The sequence below is a fragment of the Choloepus didactylus genome, chromosome 5 (assembly GCF_015220235.1).
Source record: "Choloepus didactylus isolate mChoDid1 chromosome 5, mChoDid1.pri, whole genome shotgun sequence".
Taxonomy (NCBI): domain Eukaryota; kingdom Metazoa; phylum Chordata; class Mammalia; order Pilosa; family Megalonychidae; genus Choloepus; species Choloepus didactylus.
This window is the reverse complement of record NC_051311.1, coordinates 124,698,659-124,723,949: the sequence shown is the minus strand read 5'-3', so window position 1 is coordinate 124,723,949 and position 25,291 is coordinate 124,698,659. Positions and strand designations below refer to the sequence as shown.

The following is a 25,291-nucleotide window of genomic DNA, read 5'->3' as shown; positions in this document are numbered from 1 at the left end:
AAAAAAAAAACTTTATGTAATAACACATATATTTGGAAATTTGGAGAAAAATCTCATATAATTTAAAAATGCATCAATACTTTCTAAAGACCTTTTTAGTCTTTTTTTTTATCATACTTTTTCTTTCTGAATTGCATTTTCCTTATACCATGCTTTTTGTAGGAAATCTGAACTTTGTAATTTTTACTGATACTAAATGCTTTGTATCTTCAATAAAAAGATCTTCTTTATGAGCTTTGTTTTAGTTGACTGCCTTTAAAAAGACTCCCTGTCACTCTACCCTTTTCCCATTTTTCCCTTCCAGACTCCTGGCCGCACAGTTCCAGAGACTGGGGCAGGTTGTGAAGTTTCTGGACATGTTAACATCTGACACACTGAGTGAGAAAAAAGCCAGCACAATCACCCGCAGTTTCAAGGAGATGTGACAGCTCCTGAAGGTAAAAAGTCTGTATGGTTGCTAGTTGCTAGTTACCTGCAACACACTGGTTATATTTAAATTCATTGATGTCTCAACTGCTTAGCTCCTTCTAAACCAGTGTAATGTGAACCAAAATGATCATTATGGATGATTTTACTGATGTCTCCAGATCAAGTGTATCTTTAATCAATCTTGTCTGATATTTTCCACAATGCTTTTAGTAGACAGCATTATATTATGTAAATATTTCTGGTTAATATATTTTGAATTGGTTGCCTAAAGTTGTTTGGTTAAAATCTTTAGTGCTTTCACCCAGAACCCACAGAGAAGCTATTTGAGTTGGGAAGTTTTAGTGTTGCTCTTTGTACTTCAACTTTTAATATCAGAGCACATATTGAAACAATAAACACAATGAAAATTCAAAAAATATTCCGTTGATATTGGAAGAATATACCCCCTTCTTTTTATTCTTAAAGAGCCAGGGACTTAGGGAGTGGCAGGAAGAAACAGTCTTAAGATCTAAGCCCTGGCCGCCGTCTTCCGTGTGGTTAAAACCTTTAGAAACGTGCGACCTGAAGAACAACCCCTGTCGAAGTCTAAAACAATATTAGATTCCCAAAATATCGGTAAAGAAAGTCTTACCGTCAAACGCTTGCAGCAGGTTCCAGCTCAGAAGGAGACTGAAAAGCTGAGCAGCTGGTGAACAAAAGTTTTAGTTTTTTTTTTTTTAAACAAAGTCTGCAAAACTAATTTCCCTCAAAATAGGGCTCAATTTCCGTTAAAGAAAGCAGTGCTTACAAATCTCAGAATTCCTGATCACCCCCCACCCCACACCCCTAAGCAATGGAAAATAATTCGATCTCTCACATGGATGTTAAAGTTTATTGCGACGCCTCTATACTGTAGTAGGACTTAAAAGGAAAAAGGAGAGGGAGTCAGGCTGAAAGCTGGAGGAACTGGGAGAGAGAAAAGGTTCTGCCTTGGAGACACCGCTCAAAGGTTAATCAATACTTTTTCATAATTCAAACCAGATGGCTGGAGCAGTTTGCTGTCCCCAATAATTTCATTAACAGCTTCAAAGACCTGGTCACCGTCCTCTGGACACCTGAGACAATGAAAATAACGGGCGCCTTCGTTAGTGGTGCATTCAAGGCCCCAGACGAGATAGATGACTGCAGACAGTGTTCTGGTACTACAAGCACTAGGCTGGACCCCGCAGTTCTTGCAGCCCATTGTGCCCCATTCGCTTGCTCTGTGTAAAAGACCCTGCCAGCAGCAGACGGGGTCGTCCCTTAAGCAAATGACAGTATCAAAGGCAACGCCTGGCCCTTCTTGGAAAGAAAATCGAGTCCAGCCCTCGCTCGCCTGTATTCATTCGTGGCAAATTTTCTAGCTCATTTTCTGGGATGCAAAATTATTACCAGGAAGACCTGATGCTCCCGAGTTTAGAGAAGGGGGAGGGGGTACTGGAGTGTAAAATTTCTCTGTAAATGGATCCATAATGGGGGAGGGGTGCGATTAGCTGATTTATTTTGAGTGGGAGAGAGGTGGGTTGCAAGAGGGAAATTAAGTGACTCCGGCTCCTGAAGGGAATGGCTGCGAATGCGCGTGTTATCAACACATCTCAAGTGTCCTAGACCAATCGCGTCGGAATAATCCTGACCCAGGAAAAGTTCTTCTTGATGGGCAAGTGGTTTAGGAAATTGAGCAGGTCCAGGAAAGGGCGGGGGTTGGCGTTTGCGGAGAGCCGGGAGAAGGGAGGCCCCACCTGGCATCCCAGGTGAAGATGTCAGGGCCTGTATGTAATCTGCAGCTGCCTCGGCCCCACGCTTTCCTCTCACCCACTCCACCTGGACCTCTCCCTTAGGCACGCAGAACAGCCTTTCCCGTCCGCGGTGCACATCCTGCAACCTCGGACCTGGAGTTGAAGCCCATTGCCAACCCGCCAGCAGAAACCAGATGCAAAGGAATGAGCGCACAGCTGCGTCCGGAGCAAAGGGAGATGAGAAATTTTGCAAACTAGGAGCAAGCGCCCAACCAGCTCTCATCTTTTCCCTCAACCATATTGCCCTTTCCGTGTTCCTCAAAAGCTGGAAGCTCCGCTAGCTTTTCCTGCAAGTGACAGTTCCTACGTGACACTGACAAGCTTCCTGAGAGAAGTGGGCGAGTGGGAAACCAGGTGCTGGCTTGGGACTGGCTTGCGCCGCGGCGCGCGCCTTTGTGGACTCAGCCGGGAGTGAAGAGCCGCTGCCGGCGGAGGCTCACGACAGGCGCGAGGCGCGCCTCTTGCAATCTTGGCTGCTGGGAGGGTCGGGTGGGTGTGGACGCGCTGCATCCGTCCAGCCAGAGATAGGAAGTGGAACTCCGAGTGCGCCGCGCAGAACTGAGCGGGAGTTTTGGAGCGAGTTTGCATGTGGTCAGCGCTGGGCTCCTAAGCCAGCCCCCAGCTCACATTACACTCTATTTATAACCTCTCAGAGCCGTTTCCCCCTGAAACTGGTTCTCTGGGACCACCTTCTTTTGGCTTCAACCTCTCCTACTCTTGACATCGAGTAGCTCGGAGGGAAGCTCCCCAAGGTCCGAGTGTTTATACGTAAAGAAGACTGGCCGCTAGGGCTCAGGACCGGGATTCTCCACGTTCCGCAGAAACGTGCGCTGCTGTTGCTTTGGGAGGGGGAAAGTCACACTGTCTCCAGTGAAAACTGACAGAGGGTGGTGGCGTTTAGAACCTTCGTGAAGTCTTCTGCCTGGAACCCGAGACTTGCATGCTATGGAACACCCTCTCTTTGGCTGCCTGCGCAGCCCTCACGCCACGGCGCAAGGCTTGCACCCGTTCTCCCAGTCCTCTCTTGCCCTCCATGGAAGATCTGACCATATGTCCTACCCTGAGCTCTCCACTTCTTCCTCTTCTTGCATAATCACGGGATACCCCAACGAGGAGAGCATGTTTGCCAGCCAGCATCACAGGGGGCACCACCACCATCACCATCACCACCATCACCACCACCAGCAGCAGCAGCACCAGGCTCTGCAAACCAACTGGCACCTCCCGCAGATGTCCTCCCCTCCGAGCGCGACTCGGCACAGCCTTTGCCTCCAGCCCGACTCAGGAGGACCCCCGGAGCTGGGGAACAGCCCGCCGGTCCTGTGTTCCAACTCCTCCAGTTTGGGTTCCAGCACCCCGACCGGAGCAGCGTGCGCGCCGGGGGACTACGGCCGCCAGGCGCTGTCGCCCGCAGAGGCGGAGAAGAGAAGTGGCGGCAAGAGGAAAAGCGACAGCTCAGGTGAGGGCGCGGAATTGTAAAGGGGGCGGGGAGATGCCAGGAAAGATTTCCCTCAATACAGTGAAGCGGCAGGAAAGATGGAGCATGTCTTGTCCTCTAGTTCCCCGCTGCCTAATTCAGCTGAGTTGCTTTGGTCGTGTTTTGGAAGCGGGCGGGGAAGGGGGGATAAGGGCACGCGTTTCTCCGTGGACAAAACACATGCATGTAGGCAGGCAGCAGCCCTAAGCTCTCCCAGGTCCCAAACTAGTTTACCAGAAGGTCGAGAAAAAAGGACAAGTGACAGTAGGTGAAATTGATTGCGAAGCGTGTCCTTTAGATGGATGGGGAAAGGGAGTCGCCCCGGGATGCAGCGTTGGCTGCGTGCGGTGCCACTCTGTGACTTCTTTGCAAATTCCGGAGTCGGAATGGCTCGATTTTTCCCACCGTTAACTGGAGTTCCGAATTATTGCACAATATTTGGAACTTGCAATGGAACTTGGCAGAGCGCATGAGAAAAAAAAAAAGTTCTAGTTTTTTTTTTTTTTTTTTAATTCTGATTTCAGGGTTCTTTAAATAGCATCTTATTCCAAATGGTAAAATTTTCCCCTTCCTTTGGAAGGAAAACGGTATCTAGGAATTCAGAAGATATTAAGGAATGTGCAAATTTGTAAGTAAATAGATGTCCAGAGTCTGAAAGAAAGGCGACACTTAATAGTTCATATTCATGTGGTGGCAATCTGAAGAAAGACGCCGAGTTTCAAAAGTGAAATAATCCTCGGCAAATTGAGTATCATCCGGGACAAGCATTGGGAGGCCAACGGCAACTCCGGTAATGCTGGTTCCCTGCGGGCCTGGGGCTCCTAAAGGCGGGTGAGCGCAGGAGGCACTGATCTTCGTGGGGTAACTTGAATAGCCACGCAAAAGAGGAGCCTTCCTGAACTCTGGTGCTTGAAGGCACAGACTACCGAGTGAACTGTGGTAATCCGGAAAAACTCGTAGTTTTCCAGGCAGTTCCTAAAACCCCTTACCTATCGGTATCCTTACGGATTAAGTTATTTTACAATGAAGGAGGTTCTGAGTTTTATTTCTGGGGCTGCTGCGCAACCTGGGTTCCATCTTTTTGGAAGTTGTCATTTGTTTAATATAATATTTGCATATTTTTCTCCCTTTGCGGGGTCAGTTTAATAGTCTTAAAAGGTATTCCCAGGTATTGCAAAATTTTAAATTTTTTATGAAACTTTAGGTAAAACCCACTATAAATGGCAATGATTGAGCCGCGTACTTCATACTCCTCAGCAATGGTGTCAGTTGCTCTGCTTTAGTGTGGGATGTATTCTTCTGTCATAATCTCAAAATCTGACTTTTACTTTTCAAGGTCAGGGGTGAACTTTTAATGTTCCATCATGATTTCGTTTATATCTAAGGAAGTTACCGGCAGTGTCACTCATTTTTAGTGGATTTATTAACCTTAACTGAAACTCTCTTAAGACAGTGTATTAAAAGGCTAATCGTGACAAGAAGGTTTCCATCATCATCAGAGGGAATAAAAAATGCTGCTTTTGGAATGCAGTGACATTTTTATAGATGGACCATTTGGTATAGCGTAACTTTTGGAAGCAAATCCCAGTTCAGATTGGTCAGCGTACTTTTGCAATTACTAGGAGCTTTTACTGTTCATTTCTTCAGTGAGAAATCTGTATCATGGATTGTTCTTTATGCATCTTGTGCTTACCTAAGACTTTTAAGGGCAAGCTGAATTTTCCTACAGACACATGTTATTTTGGTTGAGGCAGTTATGGAAAATGGGATCTAAGAAATGGTTCCATTAAATTAATTAACTAAAAACTTTCTTAAGAAATTTGGCTCAATCATAGTTCTAGTCCCCTTTGGCAGGAGAGAACCATCTTACATGTTGAAGCTAATAACTAGAGTACTGGAGGAACAAACAAGTTTGTGCAACCTACACAAAGTATTAATAAAGTATAGTTTGAATGGGGAATACAATTTGTCATCACCAAAGATAGTCTCACTGGAGACTTAGAGTGAGCTTTTTGTTTTTAATGAGATATTTTGAAAGAAATTTTGTTGAACTAAAAGAAAATATCACCGTGGTTTCTGGTTAAATATATGTGCATGTATTGGAAGTGAAATTTTATTTGCCAATTTCACTGAGTTAATAGTTTTAGATCTTGAGATAGATTTAAATTCAAGATATCCTCCTGTGATATTGCTTTTGATCTTGTATGATTTGTGTTTGGTCTATTTCGTTTCATAGTAATATAAAGACGTCTTGATCTAGCAAGAATTAAAAGCAAAATAGAAAATGATTATAGTTCTGGTATATTGTTAACATATTGTTTATAGCACAATTTTAATATATCAACATTTCTAAAAAATATGTTAAATTTATTTCTGAACATTTCAAGTTATGCTAGGTGAAAATCACATCATGACTAATAGACACCATTTGTATTTCGCAAGACAATTTATATTTACTACATATTTATATTTGAAAGTAAATGCAATTCAAAAATGCACGGCAAAGTTGGAGCCAAAATTCTTTATTCTGCCTCCAATATCCAGATTGTTTATGAGTGCATAACCATGTTGAATTCTAATACAATTTTAAACACCAGAAACTCTTTAAAAACAATAAAAACATTTAAAATGTTACATTTTTATCCATAGTAATGGAGCAAAGATTACATTTTATAGCATTTTCCACTGTGCATTTTCACACATTTCCTCTCCCCAAACACACATAAACACACAGATACAAACCCAAGCACCTTAGGAAGTCTAGAAACAAATAGTTATTGACAATAGGCTTCCATCATAGTTTATTGAAAACTGAAAATAACCAAATTTAATGGAAGACTGCGCCCTTATTTTTCATGTGTGCTAAACATTTTTTGCAACATTGAACCCTCTCAGCTTTCCAGTATCATTAGCAAAGCCAACATCTGCCACGTCTTCAAAGAAGCTCTTAAAAATCAAAACTTTACAGCTGTAATTTACAGCTGTACTTAAAATAATCATACAAAATAGGTGATTCTGAAAAATGTCTATAAATAGTGTGAATTGCTTGACTTCAATTAGAGTTGATTGTTCTCCAAACTATATAGCAATAAGTATAAACTGCCCACATGCAGTTAAAAGAACCAAAGTTGTTTAGTCAATCTAACTTTAGCTTTTATGTAGGCAATATGCAGTACAAATTTGAAAATATTTTATATTCAAATTTATTTAATGAATTTAAGTATATATTTCACTTAAGAAATAAAAATAAAAATTATATCAAAAAGGGAAAGTGATTCGGGGAAGTAGATTTTACTAAGTTTTGAATGATATTAGATTCTTGTAAAATTGCAAGTATTTTATTACACCTACCAGATCATAAAACATTTGTTGTCAAATTATGTGTGCCTATATGCCTGGCTATGCCAAAAGACAGGCAAGTAATACATTTAATAAGCTGGAAGAATCACATTTAAGAAATACATTTAAACTAAGAATAATATCTTGCGCATCCTAATTCAGGTAATATATTAAAATTTTTCTTAGATATCCTGATCAAGTTTTCTGAAAGAAAAAAAAGTGACTTTATTATTCATTTCTGAGTTATTGGATTATGGCTTTTCTGTGCTTGCTAGAATTAAAATAGTAAAGTCTATTGGATTTGAAGATTATGGGAGAATATTGAACAAATTAAATATCTCAAAGCTATGGAATAAAAATACTATTTCCATTCTTTTTCTTGGAGTGATAGTTCAATTCTGGGTATGAATATTTTTCTATAGTGACCCGATATAAAAAAATTCTAAGTACCACTGAGCCATTTGAGTATTCTCAAATGATTACACTAAAAATTCAAGAATAGCACTTCCTTTTGAATTAAGGTGTTTTATTGTAGAAAGTGAGCAATGACTGTAAGGAAAAATACAGATAAAAATAGTAGTAGTTCCCAGTTCTGCATAAATCTCTTTATGCATCACTCATTTGGAAAAAAAAGAAAAAAAGCATTTAGCAGGAGGCATCATACCACTCAAAATTTCATTCCAGTTAAAAACCCACACTAAGGACTTACAAATTTAGTCTTTGCCTACAGTAGTTATCAATGAAAACCATTATGCTGGCACCCAATATGCTGATTTCTGCTGATAAAATAATAAAAAAATTAATCACTACTTTGTTTTACCTGTGTTTGAAAACAAAGACCCTTTATCATAGAGCTGGGATTTATCATAATTTATAATATTTATTATAAGAACTAAACATCCTAAAAAATTAATTTTAAACAGAAAGGCAGTAGCAAAAGGGTCAATGCCCTCTGTCAGACTTGGGGACTTTGAGAGAATAATTCCATATTTAATGGAAGAATTACATTATTTTTTCATTTGAGAAATGTCATCCTATGGGTAAATGAATAGCTGAATAATGTAAGAAGTCCCTACATATAAATCTTTTCCATTTATTTGGGCTGGTAATGCTGCCTTGGTTGGGCAATTTATTCATTTACTCTATTAAATGGCAACTTGAAACACAAAACTATGATGTGAGGCTTTTGAGTTTTCACTTCAAGTGAGAAAATAACAATACAGTGCAATAATACATCTTAGTTTTAGACTGTATTCATTTCAGTTATGTATTTCCGCAATTTCAGAATGTATTTCTTTTCCAAGCATCACTATGAGGGTTGCAGACATCACAAATGATGAATGTTAAGGGCGGAGAAAGATCAGCAAATAAAATGCTCACAGGAATTTCTTAATTAATATTAGTTGAGTTAATGCTTATGGATGATTTGTCTCTCTATCCCAAATTTTCTGTGTTTTTGCCTTATTGCATTTATAATAATAAAACATTTTGTGGAAAATATATTAGTACATGAAGTGAGACTATCATCAGTAACACTTTTTCCCTTGACTATAATCATAAAATGAGAGGGATTAATTCTTGAGGGGCCAATTAAATTGTATTTCCCAGCTTATGGTATTGGTGATTTATTCCAACAGTTACAATCAAAGGAAAAAAAAAAAAGATGAAACACGATCCAAGAACATAGTCCACATGTTAGAAATGGAAGTAAGTGGGATGTATTTCCTATTTAATATATTTAAGCAACAAGACACATTTTATTGTTACAACTTATTTACATGCATTATGTGTTTTAGTCATTAACATGGTTTATTTATCAGCAGTAAGTATTTTGTAAAGATTATAAAGATTATGAGGCGCTGGTGTTTTGTCTGTCTTTGTTATGATGCTCTTATGATGATTTCTTTGAAGAGCAATATTGAACTGAAGCCTACAAATAGAGAAGGAGCAACACCACAAAATAAAGTTAGCTGCAAAACTCTCTATGTTATCATTCAGGTTCAAAAATCTAATAGGAGAGAACCTTGTGGAATATTTCATTGGTTTCATGTAGTCAAACTTATAATGGCAATGGCCATTTAGATTTCTGATTACCTTTGATTTGCATTACCTATGTTGAGGCAAAATTAATCTAAATCTGTTTTCTCCAACAGTTCTATTTATTTCAGTTATATTTTAAAAACGTAAAATGCTTATTTTTCCTCTTAAGAAGGTTGTGTCAGATGATACTTTATGATACAAAATAATCAGTAATGTATCTTTTCGTCCGCTTGTATAAATTTCAGGTGTTGTTTTTATGTTTAAAAATAGGTATTTCTATTTAAAACTTTTTAACATGTTTATTATTAAGCTTACAGAAAGGTACTTGGTAAGAGTATACAGTCATATATGACCGAATGGGTGAATTGTTCATTTTCCTCTATATTTGAAGATTTAAATATATTAAAAATATGCCATTATTCATGAAGCCTTCATTTATAATATTACATTTTCCACGAAAGTATAATACTTCTGAATTTATGCCTTAGTTATTCTATCTAAATGGGATACTGTTTATTGGAATATTAGTTTTTATAGGGTTATGAAAATGTTTTATGATATGTTTTTTTGGTCTGTTTCATGTGCGTATGAATAAGAATAATCAGGTGAAATCTGTATTATGTCTATATAGGTTTGTGAAGGGTTTGGATGGAAGAGAGGATTATTCAAAATAAGTAAAAAATAATTAGTTTTATTTTATATTATACAGACTTGAAAAATTTATATTGGATCTTTAAGTGATCTTATTGCCATGGTATTTCATACATTTAGCATTGACTAAAAGTTCAATAATTCCAAAATATTTGCATACATTGGTGACACTTCTTACATCTTTAAAATTTTTACTTTTATTGCAAATATAAGACACATTTGCCAAGTAATAACTCCTAGTGGTTAAAACTTTAAGGTATTGATTAAAGCTTTAAATTCAAAAGTCATTGGTCTTAAAAATTTCATAGATTCACTTCAGTTTGAATGTTCCAAATGTATTTAAATATTCGTTGTTTGTTTGCATAAGCTTTCCTTAAGATGTTGTAGTTATGTTTTTTGAGATAGGCTATAGCGATTGAAATTATGAATGTAAGGTGTTTATTAAAAAATTTTTTTTATCCTGTTTTAATAGAAAGATTAATGACAAAAAAGGGAAAAGAACAGGGAGGGTACAGAATTATAGTGGCTATGCTTAAGTCACACTACAATAACCCATTTATTTAAAGTCTTAATATACACAGATGTATATATTAATAGATAGATTGATAGAACTCTAAATTGAATTTCTTGGTTGTGGTAAATCTGATTTAGAGCATCCACATTAAAGAACATAATATAATGCTAAATGTTCCAATTACAAAATAAAATATTAAGCTTGAAACAAATACAGCTGTGTGGAGAGTCCAACATGACGAAGCTGGTAACCATGATAGTCATAAAAATCAAACTTGCCAACTCCCCTGCAGTTTTTGTTTTCTTTTGTTTTCCTCTTCCCCTAACTCATTATTCTCCACATGCTTCAAGAAATTCTCATAATGCTACAAGAAAAAAGAAGCTGGCCAGTTATCTTACAAGACTGTGGGCAAGAAAATGAGTAAGATGAAGTCATTTCTCCTCTCAGGCTCTGCGGAAACCTAGAGGAGGGTTCAGCTTAGCTTGGCAGATGCCAGGAGAATTTTAAAGACCTGGAATTTTACTCTTTGAAATATCAGCTTAAAGCTTTGCCAGAAATGACACCCAAATAGAAACTTATTTTTGCAAAGTGACAGTTATTTGCAAATGTGGTGGTGAAAGTCGTTGTCAGTAGAGGCAGGCTCCTTATTGCCTAGACCGCACGGGTAAATTTTGAACGATTGTTGTTAGCGGTCTGAAAAATGGGCAAACTAAACTGAGGTGTATTCTTATTCTTCAAAAAAAAAAAAAAAAAAAAAAAAAAGAAAAGGGGGGGCAGAAACTTATAAAATGAACAATGAATAAAAAGTAAACGTCATAAATAAATGATTTTATTTTGATAACTAAAACATGTGGCTCAGGAAAATCTAATTATACCATGAAAACTTGGTCTTTCTTGGGAACTAAGAAATAATTTACCCTGGATTTTGTAGGACATCAATAATTTAACAAATGGCTTTCACATTTTAAAGAACTATATAAAGGGTGCTTTACTACTAACTGGGTAGATTTAAATTAAGTGACGTTTATTCTAATATATTATTTTTCACAAGTAAAATAAGATTTCAGTATGTTTGTAAACTTTAACCATGGAAATATTCCCAAAGACAGACTAATTTTACATTGGATTTTGTTTTCTTATTTTACATATAAAAGGATCTGGATACGTTAAACTAGGTAGCCTCTAGATGTGAACTATTGAGACAGATTGATGACAATAGAGCCCGAGTTTAGGCATCTAATCTACCAGCTTGCTGCCATCCATGTTTCCAGGATTAGTACCTTTTTAAGCTCCACCATCAAAGTTCAGGGAATTACAGATTCCTTTCCTTCCAGAGCTATTCTTTCTTCCTAGAAGTGGGGCTCAGTCAAATTTATTCTTGGATACCCAGGTGTTCCGGAAAATAAAAAGAAATGGCAGAACTATTTTTCTCTTGCTTATTTACCTATTAGTCAATAAATTGCAAAAGATTTATCTTACTTTTTAGTCATCATCTCAGGCAAGGAAATAGGTGGCACACTGGAAAGGAAGGGAGTTTGATGCTGACTATTTGATGGCGGGCAGCATGTAGGGAAGCAACAGGAAATGGTGAATCACCTGGTGTTTGTTCACAACTGGAAAACGTTAACTCCCCAAAGCCTGAAGGGGGAAGTAGAGGTAGCTTTTACCACACTGTTGGTAGCAATAGGACAGAACCCTTCTGGCAAAGTTGTGACATAGGTGGAGGATTGTAGCTGATGTTAAACAGGATTCAGTAACCTGTCTTCATGTCTTCTAATCTTCTTCTGTTGCCTCCATTGGCCAAACACAACCAGAAGCTAGAGCTGGGGGCTCAGTGGGTGGAATCCATATAAGTCTATTTCCAGGACCCGGGCCACAAAGTGGAAATGTGGAGAGCAGGTCTGCAACGTCTGGGGTCAAACCGTGGCTCTGTGTCTCACTAGCTGTGTCCCCTTGGGTGGTATTTTAACGTCTCTGTACCTTAGTTTCCTAAAAATTAAGCTGAGCTAATATACATAAAACAGCACAATATCTGCCTCAGTAAGTGTTAGTTATTATTTTTATCATATATCAAAAGTTTTTATTGTTTATCAAATTATATGATGGATACATACCATCTGAAAACAATGCCTTATGTTAGCTGTTTATTTGTATTTTACTATAGTGTTGCATAAAAGATTTCTGAAGATTTTAAATAATACACACCCTTCCTAGAATCAAAAGATGTGTGGCATTTTCTTGAAATTTAGGGTGCGTTCTAGACCAAATTATGTAAAAGGTTCTAGTTGTCTTCACTTTTCTTGAAATTCCTATTCTTCAGCCTTTTCAAAAAAAAGGCTGGGAGGTCTCAATCTTCTGTTCTCTGCTGTCTTCTGTTACTTATTCATCAAAATCTGTGTTCTAGAGATGTGTACAGAGGGGCATTTAATAAAGAGGGAACAAAACTTAAACCGAAGGAATTCAAACATAACAATGAAATTTCAGGTCTCAGTTTAAGCTGTTAACTAGCCAGTTGGGCATGGCATTTTCCTGCTAGGTTATAAAGTTTATTGGCAAAAGAATTTATGCACTGTAGCTCTTTGTACTTTTCGGTGGTTCCATTTGGAGACCTTCCTGAATGGCAAATATGCAAATACTACTAAAAGTTTATTTTGTCCCATATAAAATGCATATAAGCAGTTAGTTTTATTTTGCTGATTATTTCTTTTGACATTGAAAATGGTTTACTTGTTTGTTTTTGTAGTTTTTAATTTATTTATATTTAATAACATCTTGATTATTACTACTTAGGTTAAGGCAATAAGGAATAATAAAACTCCCCGGAGTTGCAAGTCCTGGATAATTGGCTAGGTTCTCTGTATTTAGCTTAGTGACATTCCCTACACCCACTGTGTAGTGTGTGGAATCCAGAAATACACTTATGAAACATTTAGAATTATTTTACGTGATGGTTCTTGGCAGCTGGTTTTGAATACATAGAAGAATCAAATGCTATATTAAAATTGCAAATGCCAAGAGTTAACTCTTTCAGAGCTCTCAGATTCATAGCAGTTTAATCCCTCAAATGAGAAAAGTTCAAATGAACAGTGATTTTGTCTCTTAGGTAATGGAAGAACTGGGCAGGGGTAGGAAGAGGGTACAGGGAGAAGAACAAGACATTAACTGTTCAACAATACACAGTAGCGACCATAAGGACCAACTGCACAGAACTGGTTTGTTATTCTTGGATATTAGCGTAGACTTGATTTGTCAATATTTTCTTAGTGAGTTGTAATCTATAATGTTTAAACAGCTCATTAGAATCAGAATTATCAAGACACTAGAAGGGACACAAGCCATCATTCAGTTCAATGAATGTATTTCCTAGGTGAGGGGATGCGCCAGAGCAGTTAAGTAATGTCTGTCCATTCAGCCAACTAGTGGCAGCTGAGCGTCCACATCCTGACTTCAGCCTAGTGCCCTTAAATGAAAAATCTCCCTCATAAAATATTTTGAAACCTTAAGTTTTTAGTGCTTCTCAGTATAAAAACATTTCAGCATCATTTAAAATATTGGCTATTGCTTTTGAGTGAACAAAATCGATTTTGAAAAAGTGCTTTGCTTTGATATAAACTACCTATCCCCAAATCTCATTTTGTGCTTATCTTGCCTATTTTTCATCCTTGTTTTATAAATATATACATTGGTCTACTTTCTTGGCTTCAATTTTCTAATTTTTTAAGGCTGTAATTCTTGTCATCAACTGCCAATGCGCCTGCATTTTTTTTTTGACACCTCATACAATGTACCATAGCATTTTTTTTAAGTTCATTTTTATTGAAATATATTCACACACCATACAATCATCCATGGTCTACAGTCAACTGTTCACAGTATGATCATATAGGTATGCGTTCATCACCACAATCTATTTCTGAACATTTTCCTTACATCAGAAAGAATCAGAATAAAAATAAAAAATAAAAGTGAAAAAAGAACACCCAAACCATCCCTTCCATCCCACCCTATTTGTCATTTAGTTTTTATCCCCATTTTTCTACTCATCCATCCATACACTAGATAAACAGGGTGTGATCCACAAGGTTTTCACAATCACACTGTCACCCCTTGTAATCTACATTATTATATAATCATCTTCAGGAGTCCAGACTGCTGGGTTGGAGTTTGGTAGTTTCAGGTATCTACTTCTAGCTATTCCAATACATTAAAACCTAAGAGGTGTTATCTATGTAGTGCATAAGAATGTCCACCAGAGTGACCTCTTGACTCCATTTGAAATCTCTCAGCCACTGAAACTATTTCATCTCATTTTGCATTCCCTTTTCGGTCAAGAAGATACTCTCAGTCCCACGATGCCAGGTCCAGATTCATCCCCAGGAGTCATATCCTGACCATAGCATTTTAAAGTTTAATATCTTGATGTGCTGATGGACTTTGCTTTAATTAAAATATTTATTTAAACAGAATCGTATTTGGTATGCATTTGTGAAATAAAGAATCTGTTTTACAAATTTTAATTTAGCACAAGTAAATTTTCTTAATTTGATTTTTACCTGTAGTACATTTGTCTTTTTGTGTTAAGATAGAATAATTAAAAAAAAATAGCTACAAGCAGACATCAAGCAACCCTCCCTTTTCTCAAGTCATTACTTTTATCTCCATTCTTATATAAATATTGATTCCTTTTTCAAAAAAAAATTGAATACACAGAAGTTGCTGAAAAGTATTAATGATTAGCTGTTTTCCTTATGCTAACCAGACCTGGTTTTCTGGTTTCTCCTTCTCTCCTGCTCACACCCATCATCACCATAATCTGTAAACACCAGATCCATCTGTTCTCCCCCCGATTAATGAACTATATATTCTATGGCACCCTGTAACGTGGACCTCTGATGCTTCCTCCAGATCTTTAGCTCATACTGAAGACCCTCAAAACACACAATTAAATGTTAAAAAGAAAGTTGCTTCTTCCGATAAATTCAACTTCTCCTCTTTTATCTAAACACAACTCCATTCCAAGCATAGTAAAAATAATACCTTTTACCTTAATTTTAATTTACTTTCAGAATAATTCACATTAATGATTTGAAGGACAATTCTCATTTCCTACTAGACTTATATTTAGGCCTCATTCATGTTGCTTCTTCTTACACAGCACGACCCAGACCCATTCTCTTCCTCAAACTTACATTTTTTGTCCTGTTCCTACTTTTATGTCTCTTGCCCTTAGTTTAGTTCTGTGTCCCCACGACTCCCAAAATAGTGTCTTCTGAGCCTTGTTATCTCTCTTTATCATTCCTTTATGGACTCCTATGCTCTTCTCAGAATTCTACATTCACTTGCAATTGTTCCAAACATACAATATAAATGCATAATTATAGGTTTTGATTCATATGATGCATGGAGTGGCTAAGGTCTGTCAATGATACTTTATTAGAGTTTGAGCATACTGACTCTTGTATGAGGTCGAAGTTTTGTTTAACATATTTTTATATAAGAAATATGTATATTTAAAGAGTGCTTTTCTGACAAAGTGATCTTTTCATTTAGTCTTTAGAACACAATGTGAATTATTAAGTTTAAAACAGTGTTCTGATGCTGGTACCTAAATATGTATGGTCATAGCTACAGCCAAGAAGTTTCCACAGGGTTTTCTGCACCTGTCATTTAGTCAAGAATTCCCAGAGACATGCTCTTTCTTACTGATTATCTAATTTCCTTTGTAAGAATTTAGGACTGTAGATTAAAGGGCTTCTGTCTATTATCTCCAAACTCCATCTCTAAAGATTTTTTCAACAAGCTGGGACAGTTGTGTTGTTCGTGTTGCTTTTGTTTTAACCAATCTTTCTTCCAAGGACTTACTTATGCTTACCCTTTCTTTGTAAACTTTTTATTTTGAGACAATTGTTGATTCAAATGTAGCATTAAGAAATAATATGGAGAGATCCTGTGCATCCTTCATCCAGTCTCCCCCAAAGGTAATATCTTGCATAACTATAATTCAGTGTCACAACAAGGAACTTGACATTGGTACAATTCATCTACCTTACTCATATTTCACTAGTTTTACACACACTTGTGTGCGTGTGTGTGTTTAGTTCTATGTTGCCTACCCATTTTAATTTTTTATTTTTGTTCTAACCTATGTATAGTATTTGCATTAAGAGCTGGCTGTTGACACCTGAGAGTTCTCTATCCTACACTAACACATATTAGTGCGTTACCCTTGCTACATTGATAGCAATATATCATAATAATACATTATATTTTGCCTTGTAGTTCTCTTTGTTGTCCCTAGTTCACAACTCTAGCTTCAATTTGAACCACAAGGGCCCCCAAAGGAAAGGAAAATGTCTTCTTTTTCTTTTTCTGTGATGTTTAGCCTAAGGTTAGATGCACAGAGCACTTAGTAAATCCTATAGTTGAATCAAAAGTGCTTTACTCATGGTAAGTGAATCTTCGGTGTCAGGGGTTTGCTGAGGTTCTTGGTCCCAGGCTTCTGGAAGTATGGCAAATTCAGAAGATGTTTGGCCACAGCATAGGAAAGTTGCATATCCAGTTGAAGCCTAATTATCTATGTTTGGTTTCTGCTGATTGTAAGCTGTTATGTACTCCAGAAAAGGCCTTGCTCTTTTAATCTATTCCTGTGGGTGCAGATGTATTGTGGGTGGGACCTTTTGGTTAGGTTATTTCAAATGAGATGTGATCCACCCCATTCAAGGTGTGTCTTAATCCTTTCACTGGAGTCCTTTATGAGAGGATAAGAGAGATGAAAGAAAAGCCCTGGAGAGCTAACAGAGGACCTACAGAAGCTGAGAGAGAAAGCCACTGAAGCCACAAGTTGAAAGCAACAAAATTCGGGAGAGGACCAGCAGACATCAGCCGTGTGCTTTTCCGTGTGACAGAGGTGTCCCAGATGACAGGAGCCTTTCTTTGGAGAAGATATCATCCTGTTGATGCCTTAATTTGGGCATTTTCATGACCTCAGAACTGTAATTTGTAAGCTAATAAATCCCCATCATTAAAGTTAACTAACTTCTGGTGTATTGCATTGCACTGAAACAGTGTTTCAATTACCTTTTTTTTTTTTTTCCTGTGATAAAATAATAGCCCTATAGTTTATTTTTTATTCTTGATTATTCAGCATAACAATAAAGCAAGTCATTGAATATATCACCAATGTAAATGAGTGGACAAGATCTATTACTATATGAATACACTTCCTTATCCCCATTTCATTCTTCCCTCCTCACTGCAACCCATGTACACACTCAAGGAGGGGCTTTGCTGGCACAACTTAAGCCTCTTTTCTGAAACAACAGAATGAGAAAGGGTAGAGAGAGACCAAAATGAGACACGGATGAAAAAGTAGGTAGGGCTTGGTCAGAGAGGGCAAGTCAATGAAAATAGTAAAGAACTAACTGAGCTTGGAATGAAAGGAAAGAGAGAGAAAGAAGGGAGCAGTATTATAATGAGATTGAGGATTTGGCATATGAGAAACTCCAGGACAACTGTGAGATAGCAAAGCTTGGAGAGTGAAGGAGAGGGTGTGAGAAGTGTTTCTGGCTTCTAAATTGGTCCCCTTTAGAGTACATCCAATTTTTTCCATATTTCTTTAAAATTTATTTTTAAACTACTTTAAAAAAATTTTTTAAACTTTTTATTTTAAAATACTTTCAAATTTACAGGACAGTTATAAAAATAATAAAAACCTATACAGGGGACTTCAACATACCCCTATCTGCCAGGTATCCAGATCCAACAATTTTAAAATTGTGCCACTTTTACAGTATCTATTTATCCATCAGCCTATCAGTGCATTTATCTATCCGTCCGTCCATCTATCAATCCATTTTTTGAACACTTGAGAATGTATGTGTCTCATTGATGTTTATGGGTGTTTTCTAAAGTCACATAGTTTGATTGTGTGGTATATATTTGCCATTTGGTGATAAATCAGGGCAAAAATAAATATGCATTTATTAAAAAAAACTATAAATTGCCATAGATCAGCAAAATCATTTACATATTTAAAGGTAACGTATCTATGTTTTTCAACATTTGTTACTGTTAAATCCAATGTCTTTTTAACTAATGTGTGGGAACGCCCTCTTTCCATTATTTTTAGATGAGGCATAAGAGTCTATAAACAATCTAGGCAGATTTAGGCTATGCATTGTTGACTTTTGTATATTATGTACTGTCAAGTAACCATAGTATTTAAAATGCCAAAGCCTAACAAAGTTAAAAAAAATCAAATAAAACTAGCAATTATTGGACAATTGTTAAAAGTAAGGAATATCAACCAATCTGCATTGTAGTACTGGATAGTGCCAGAAGAATTGGTGATTTGAAAAAGAAAAATATATCATTTTTAAATTTTCCAAGTAGACAATTTAAACGAAGAAATAAAAATTCCTTTTCATGAGGACCTTGATATAATGATGCTGATTTGTTCCACAAAGCCCATGTCTGTATCACACTGTTCTGAGACACTGACAGAGACTACATATGAGGTAGCCTGGCTCATATTAGTTAGGGGTGGGAAAGCTAACAAAAATCACCTCACATGCCCCCATGCTTAGTCACATAAACTGATGAAAGGAGAATTTGCAAGAAGCCTCCTTATGCAAATGAGTTAGCATTTGTTTCTATGAGAGAGTTAAACTCTAACCACATTGCTATACATTTTGACAACTTTTTTTTTTACTTCTGGTATCCATGACTTCAATATCAATTGCATTTCACAAATTCCTCCAGTTCATAAAGAAAGATAACTGTCAGGTTCTCCACATTTACTAACTTTTCATTAATATGATATTACAAGATACTAATATTCAACACTGGCTTCACCTTGGAATGATCTGGGCCTTTTAAAAAAATACTGGTGCCCCACAGGTTGTGTTGCTGAGAATTTAAAATATTTTTAAATGGAAAAATCACAGCGTTAAAAGAAAGAATCATGTAATGAGCCCCTGTCTACCCATTATACATAGTGGAGAGCAAGGTCCCACATGGTTGTTCAACAGACCGTTACAACCTTACTAGAAATAGCCACTTGTATTATCTGTGGTTATCACCACAGACGGCTATTTAGATTTAAATTATAATTAGTTGAAATGAAAAATTTTATTTCTCAGTATCAGTAGCCTCATGCCAAGTGCTCAAATAGCCATATGTGGTTAGCCTCTAATGTGTTGGACAGACAGAGATCACACATTTCCATTCTCTAGAAAGTCCTTTTGGGCAGTACTGCAAGACAAAAAGGCAGTCTTCCCCACTCTTCAGCCATTGAACGAGGCATCAAGAGCAGAAACTCCCTCAAGTCAAGAAAGAGACTATGAGAATTCAAGCACATAGGAAGCCAAATGCAATTAAAGGTTGAGACATACCTGAAAGTAAATCGTAGGAGCATTATTTTACCAAAGAAATTAGTAAAGGTGGGAGAAATGCTTGCTTTGCTCAATCAAAATTAAAATAAAGTACATTGATGGTTTTGAAGAGGCCAGAATGCATCCTAAAGGGAAACTTACTAATTAAACATAAACATAATGTATAAACATGGAATTGGCCGTTATCATAGTAACAGCAAAATCAGATATTCAATCAGTAAATTGTAGATATACTCCAAAAAATGAACTAAAACTCAATATAGCCATGGTCATAAATGTAAAAAAAAAAAAAAAAAAGTGAATTTTGGAAGTGTAAAGGCAAACAATAAAAGCATATTCAAAAATGTAAGGTCAACTAGGGAGATTCTTTCAGCCTCTTGAGGACTAGGGAGGAGAACATTTTTCTGGGAAAGTGTGGGGAATGTGCCAGGAACAAGGCTAGATTTTCCAGGGGGAAAGTATGAAAACTTAATAGAATCAGAGAGTGGCAATTAATGACAAAGAATTATCAACTGTTAAAGTCTCTCAGAAGAGGTGATCTTTTAGAATCTCTGGTCTGACTTTCAGGAATTGCGAGTCAGGTAGCTGAGAAACAGAACCACCTGTTAGAGGAGATTTTTAACTTTTGGGGAGCAAAATGGGGAGAATGTATCCATCTTGGCACTAGAAAAGAGCAAATGCAAGGAAGAGCAAAGTCTGGGGAGTCTCACGCCTATACTATGAAACATCTGGGCCTGTTTGGCTGTGGTCATACATTACACAATTAAGCGACCACGAACGCAGAGCTTAGAGTTTGTGGGAAGCAGGAGGGCTAGCCATCCGTAGATTTGTTAAGAGATTAATTGAGCATTTCTATTCGTGGTAGAAAAGGCAATATTAATACATATTAAGCAGAGATATTACTGGGCACATTAATGTTAGAATTTTTATAAGTTTAGAGTGTGCACTCAAGTATGAAAAAGTAGAAAAATGTCCATGATTGCATTCAGGCTATCTTAGGAACGCTGGAAACATACATATTATAGTTCTGGGCCAAGCACGTGAAAGTGTCCAGGCAACTCTTCTTGTTTATAAGGGGTTTTGGAAAAGAATCAGGCCAGACCAAATATAATTTGTAATAAAGTTTTAGTGGCAATGTAGAAGAAGGGTAGGGAAAAGAGTTTAGTCATTTCTAGTGAGCAAAATTTATGGGCATGCTTTTGCATTGAAACTTTGCTCATATGATACTTGTAGCCATTGGGGTGTAAAGGATGGATATGGTAATCTACCTTATTAATGCTGATTTATTTTTACTTTAGATTAGTAAATCTGAATTTTTTCCAATTAAAAAAGTATTATTGCTTTTTCCATGAACACAGAAAGTAAAGATTTTTTTTATATGCAGCACTTTGAATAAATAGACTGCTATGTAAAACATCTCTATTAGAGTCACTAGTTAAAGTAAAATGCAAATTAGTACACTGTAAAATTAGGTGATTTCTAAATCAAATGGTTTTACCTTGAAAATTCAGAATATGAGAAAACCGAACAAAACCAATAGGGCACTTGAATATGTTATTCCAAGGAATGAAATAAAGTGGATCCATAATTTAACTGGGTCCTGAAGAAGTGTTGAACTAGGGACAGGCTTAATCCAAGAGTCACAAGCAGAAATATTAAAGTATTTCCTCATGAAGCCATTGTGCATTCTCAGGTCAGATAGGAATATTTTCTCGCATTTTCTCCACACTTCTAACTAAAAGGAAAAGTTTTCTCATTTTACACTTTTAAATGGGGTTACACTTCATTTTCAATCACCTAAATATTAGCTATAGGAAGCAGCATTTGTATTTTAGACCTAGCTGAATTACAAGCAAGTAATTCAGAAAAGAACAATTTAGATAAATAGAAATTAGTGTTAAATTGTAGCTTATCATCCCCATCCCCTGCCTGAATGCACACCAAGGGGATGGATGTTTATGTAGCCTCATAACTCCCAAACTCAGACATAATTCACTAAATGCCTACTATGTGCCATGGACTTGGTTCTACGTGGTGGGTACATGAAGGGGATTAGAACGCCTTGAGAGTCCTGGAAGGGTTCCACAGTATAGGACAGAAGAATGGAAACAAGAGGTTGTAACAGCATGAAAGAGGATATAATGATGCAGTGAAGGTGTTGAAAATAACCAGAGAAATCCAGGAAGGTGTCAGAAAATGGGTGACATCTGCTTCAATTCTGACCTCTCACTTTATACTTCTGAAATAATGAATGCATGACAATCTATTAGACTGTGGACTGTATCAAATCACTCTTGAAGTAAAACGAAAGGAATCCTGTAAAACAATGAGGCTATTTAATGTAGGGTAGGTTTTGAATTCCATGAATCATGCATAAAATCCATTCCTAGAATATTCTTGTTCATATCCTCAATTTGTACCATTTAATCATTCCTTTCTCTCATGCTTCAAGGTCTATAGGGTAGTGACTGATCCTAAATAATTAAACTCTGTAGATGGAAAATATTATTCCCAGGACTTGATTGCTAAAATCACAATGAAAAGTAAGAGAGCTTGCTAGTTGGTTGCATATATATGCTGTATTATTTTGGCATGACATGGATGTCATCTTGACCATGTGAGAAAGGTTTAGGCCCATGGAAGACATGCTGGAGGACATTTTATAGGCATGGCTATAATGTATTAGCTTTCCTATATTTCAAGGGCTGACTTGAGACATAATCATGAAGCAAGTGAACTGTCTTCTAGAACTTCCTACATTTCCTTTCTTTGGTCTTCTTGTCATTTCCTCCTCTCTCTATCTTTATCATGAGAGCTGGTAAGACTCTCCTTTAGACTATATTGGGAATGTTAGAATTGGAAAGGATTCTGCAAATCATCAGAACCACCTCCCTCCATCTTAAAGATGATAATACTCAGGCTCAGAGAGTGGCACCTTTGAGATTGTATATGCAGAGCTGAGATTAACTTCCAGTTCAGGATCTTTCTATTATTTCTATAACTTATGGTTTGAAATTTTCATCCTATTTATCTATTGAGGTGTCAAATAGCTTAAATTTTCCTTTGTTGATAGCACATAAATGTTCTTTCCTAATCTAGTAATATTACCATCTAATTACTGCTGGCCATTTGATTGGAATCTGTATTTTTGTTTGTTTGTTTGTTTTAACTGAATCTGAAAGGAATAGAATTTCCATTGATGAGACCTTCATCTCTGCGTTTCATGACTTTTACTTTCTGGTAAAATTGATCATTTGTTGAGAAAGAATAACTTGGACCACTCGAGAGTTGCTGCGTATTCAAATTTACTCTGAAAATTTAAATTAACATTAAGAAATTTTCATCAGTGATTAATACGGCAATTAAATGTATAGTGCCGTTATACGCGAATGTATTTCATGATTAAGAGTTTGAGGGGTTTACTGTGTTGCAAGTACTCTTTCTAAAAACTAGACATCTTCTTGAATCCTTGCGATTCATCACTTTTTGCTTTTAATATCCTTTCAATTATTTCTAAAAGATGTTCTAATTCCTGGGAAGTTTCCAATGCAACAGGACACCTTTTATTCTTAATTTAAGGTAATGCTGGTTTTCTCTGCTCATTTTTCATCTAGGTCATTCTGGAAATGTATGTGGAGGAAGTCACATAAACTCACAAACTTTAGTATATTGAAGCACTTGCATTTGATTTTTCAAAATGTATAACATTGTCTTGAGCATTTAGAGTGTGATTAGAAGGATGCCTGGACTGTAAGAAAAGGTTTGTGTGTGTGTATGTGTGATGTCCACTTAACTAATAAATCTGTCATCACTGACTGGTCTTCATTTCCTCTGAAATAAACAAATCACTGTTAAGTCCTTTGAAGCAGAAGACTGCCAGGAAACACAAAAGTCACTTTTGCTTCATCCTCCGAGATAAAGGATTTAATGAAATGGAAACGAAATGCAACATAAGGAGCCTTCGTGTCTTCCCACCTGCTAGAAAGTCCAACAGATCTCCACAGTGAGAATTCAAGCTTCAAGCCTTGACATTCAGCAAAAGTGAGGAGACTAAGCCAAAAATGAAATTTGTAGGGCCCTTGGAAGCTTCTTAAACAGAAAGTCTGACATGTGGAAATATAGGAAATTTGAAGAGGAAAGGCTAAGAATTATATCTGGAGGTCTGTGTCCACTAACCAAATTAACCCTATAGTTTGTTTTTTTTTTTTACTTTATTTGATATTCTACTTTAAATCAAATGGCAATTGATCCTTAAATAAGGACTTTTATTTGAAAGGCAGTATCACAGTTAAGGAATAAATATCAAACATTGATTGTGGAGAACTTTTTTTGTTTGTTTGCTTAATTTCAGAAAACCAGAGTTATGCCTCAATTTAATTGATCTCAAGAGAAAATAAAAGAGCGTCTATGAAGTAACTTCAGATGCATGCCACCTGCTTTGGGGAGCATTCTGGTTGCTCTTTAATAAGCCATTCACTAGGGAAATTCAAGGGCAGGTAAGAGGCAGGGGAAACAGAGAATCCAAATGCCCAAAGACTTAGAAAGATCAAGAAGCAAATGAGACACAAAAGAAGTAAGTAGACAATAAGAGGCAAATTGAAAGTGTATCCCAAAACAAATTTAAAGGATAGTACTTTGCTATTTTCCTAAAATTTTATATTCATTCCTGGGTTTTGGTTAAGAAATTTATTTGCTTCAATAACAGATCAAATCTCTCTTAACCTGTCTTCTTTATATGCCATTACTAGCTCTTTGAGCACACACATATACAAAATCCTTCTAGTTTATGTTCAACAATCATAATACTAAAAGAAACTATTGAATTGAGCAAAGAATTTTTTTTTAACTGAAAATTTTCACCACATCAAGGTTTGATAAACTTCAAACAAATGATGTTGAAAGGACCAGAGTGTAACTGGAAAGATCAAGAGAGAAAATTGTTTTGTCTCTTTCAGTAAGTCAGAGGCTAGAATGATGCAGTTACTGGAATATATGTTCTTTCCCTACTTCTCACCGCCTGTCAAGCCCATACGATTATTCTTAATAATCCCTGCCTTCAAAAATCTTGTATATTCATGTTTTCTCTTTTAAAAATAAATTTATTTATATGCCATTCATATATTTTAAAGATTAATGTAGAAGTATTTTTGCATGACAATAATAAATTTGACAAGATGAGGCCCCCCTTTTTTAATTGTAAAGTAAATCTTCCTACTCATGAACTTATATCAATGAATTTATAATTACACTGGCTTTCAGAGATCCTGATATTTTTAACCAAAATAAAGTTTGTGGCTATTAAAGAGTGTCGCACCTATTTATTCAGTGTGGCCTCGGTCACTGGATACTAAAACAAGACAGCTGTCTTTTTATCCACAGTTATAGCTTTGGTTATATATAGATGTGGGAATAACCACTATGATAGTAAATTTAAAGCTGAACTATTTAAATCTCTGAATTATTTCATGAAAAAATATAGAAGCCCTTTATTTCTGAGGTTTCTGTTCTCTACCTAGATTTTGGCCTCCAGAATAAGAAAAATCCATCGTCTGTTAGGTCATTGCTTTCTGATTATGGGAAATATTGATTGGTTTAATGGAACCATGCTTTTAAAGTTTCCTATGTATCACCTTCA

At 36.5% G+C, this 25,291-nt stretch overlaps 1 protein-coding gene across 2 annotated transcripts in view; it reads left to right on the top strand.

Annotated features, from left to right (window-relative positions):
* Positions 1 to 3,006: 3,006 nt before the first annotated feature.
* MEOX2 (mesenchyme homeobox 2) overlaps positions 3,007 to 25,291 on the top strand; it is a 492,584-nt gene continuing 470,299 nt past the window's right edge. For both annotated transcript variants that reach the window (XM_037836821.1, XM_037836822.1), the window contains exon 1: positions 3,007 to 3,702. In XM_037836821.1, the coding sequence (XP_037692749.1) occupies positions 3,189 to 3,702 (514 nt within the window). In that variant the 5' untranslated portion in view covers positions 3,007 to 3,188. The remainder of the gene's footprint in view (positions 3,703 to 25,291) is intronic.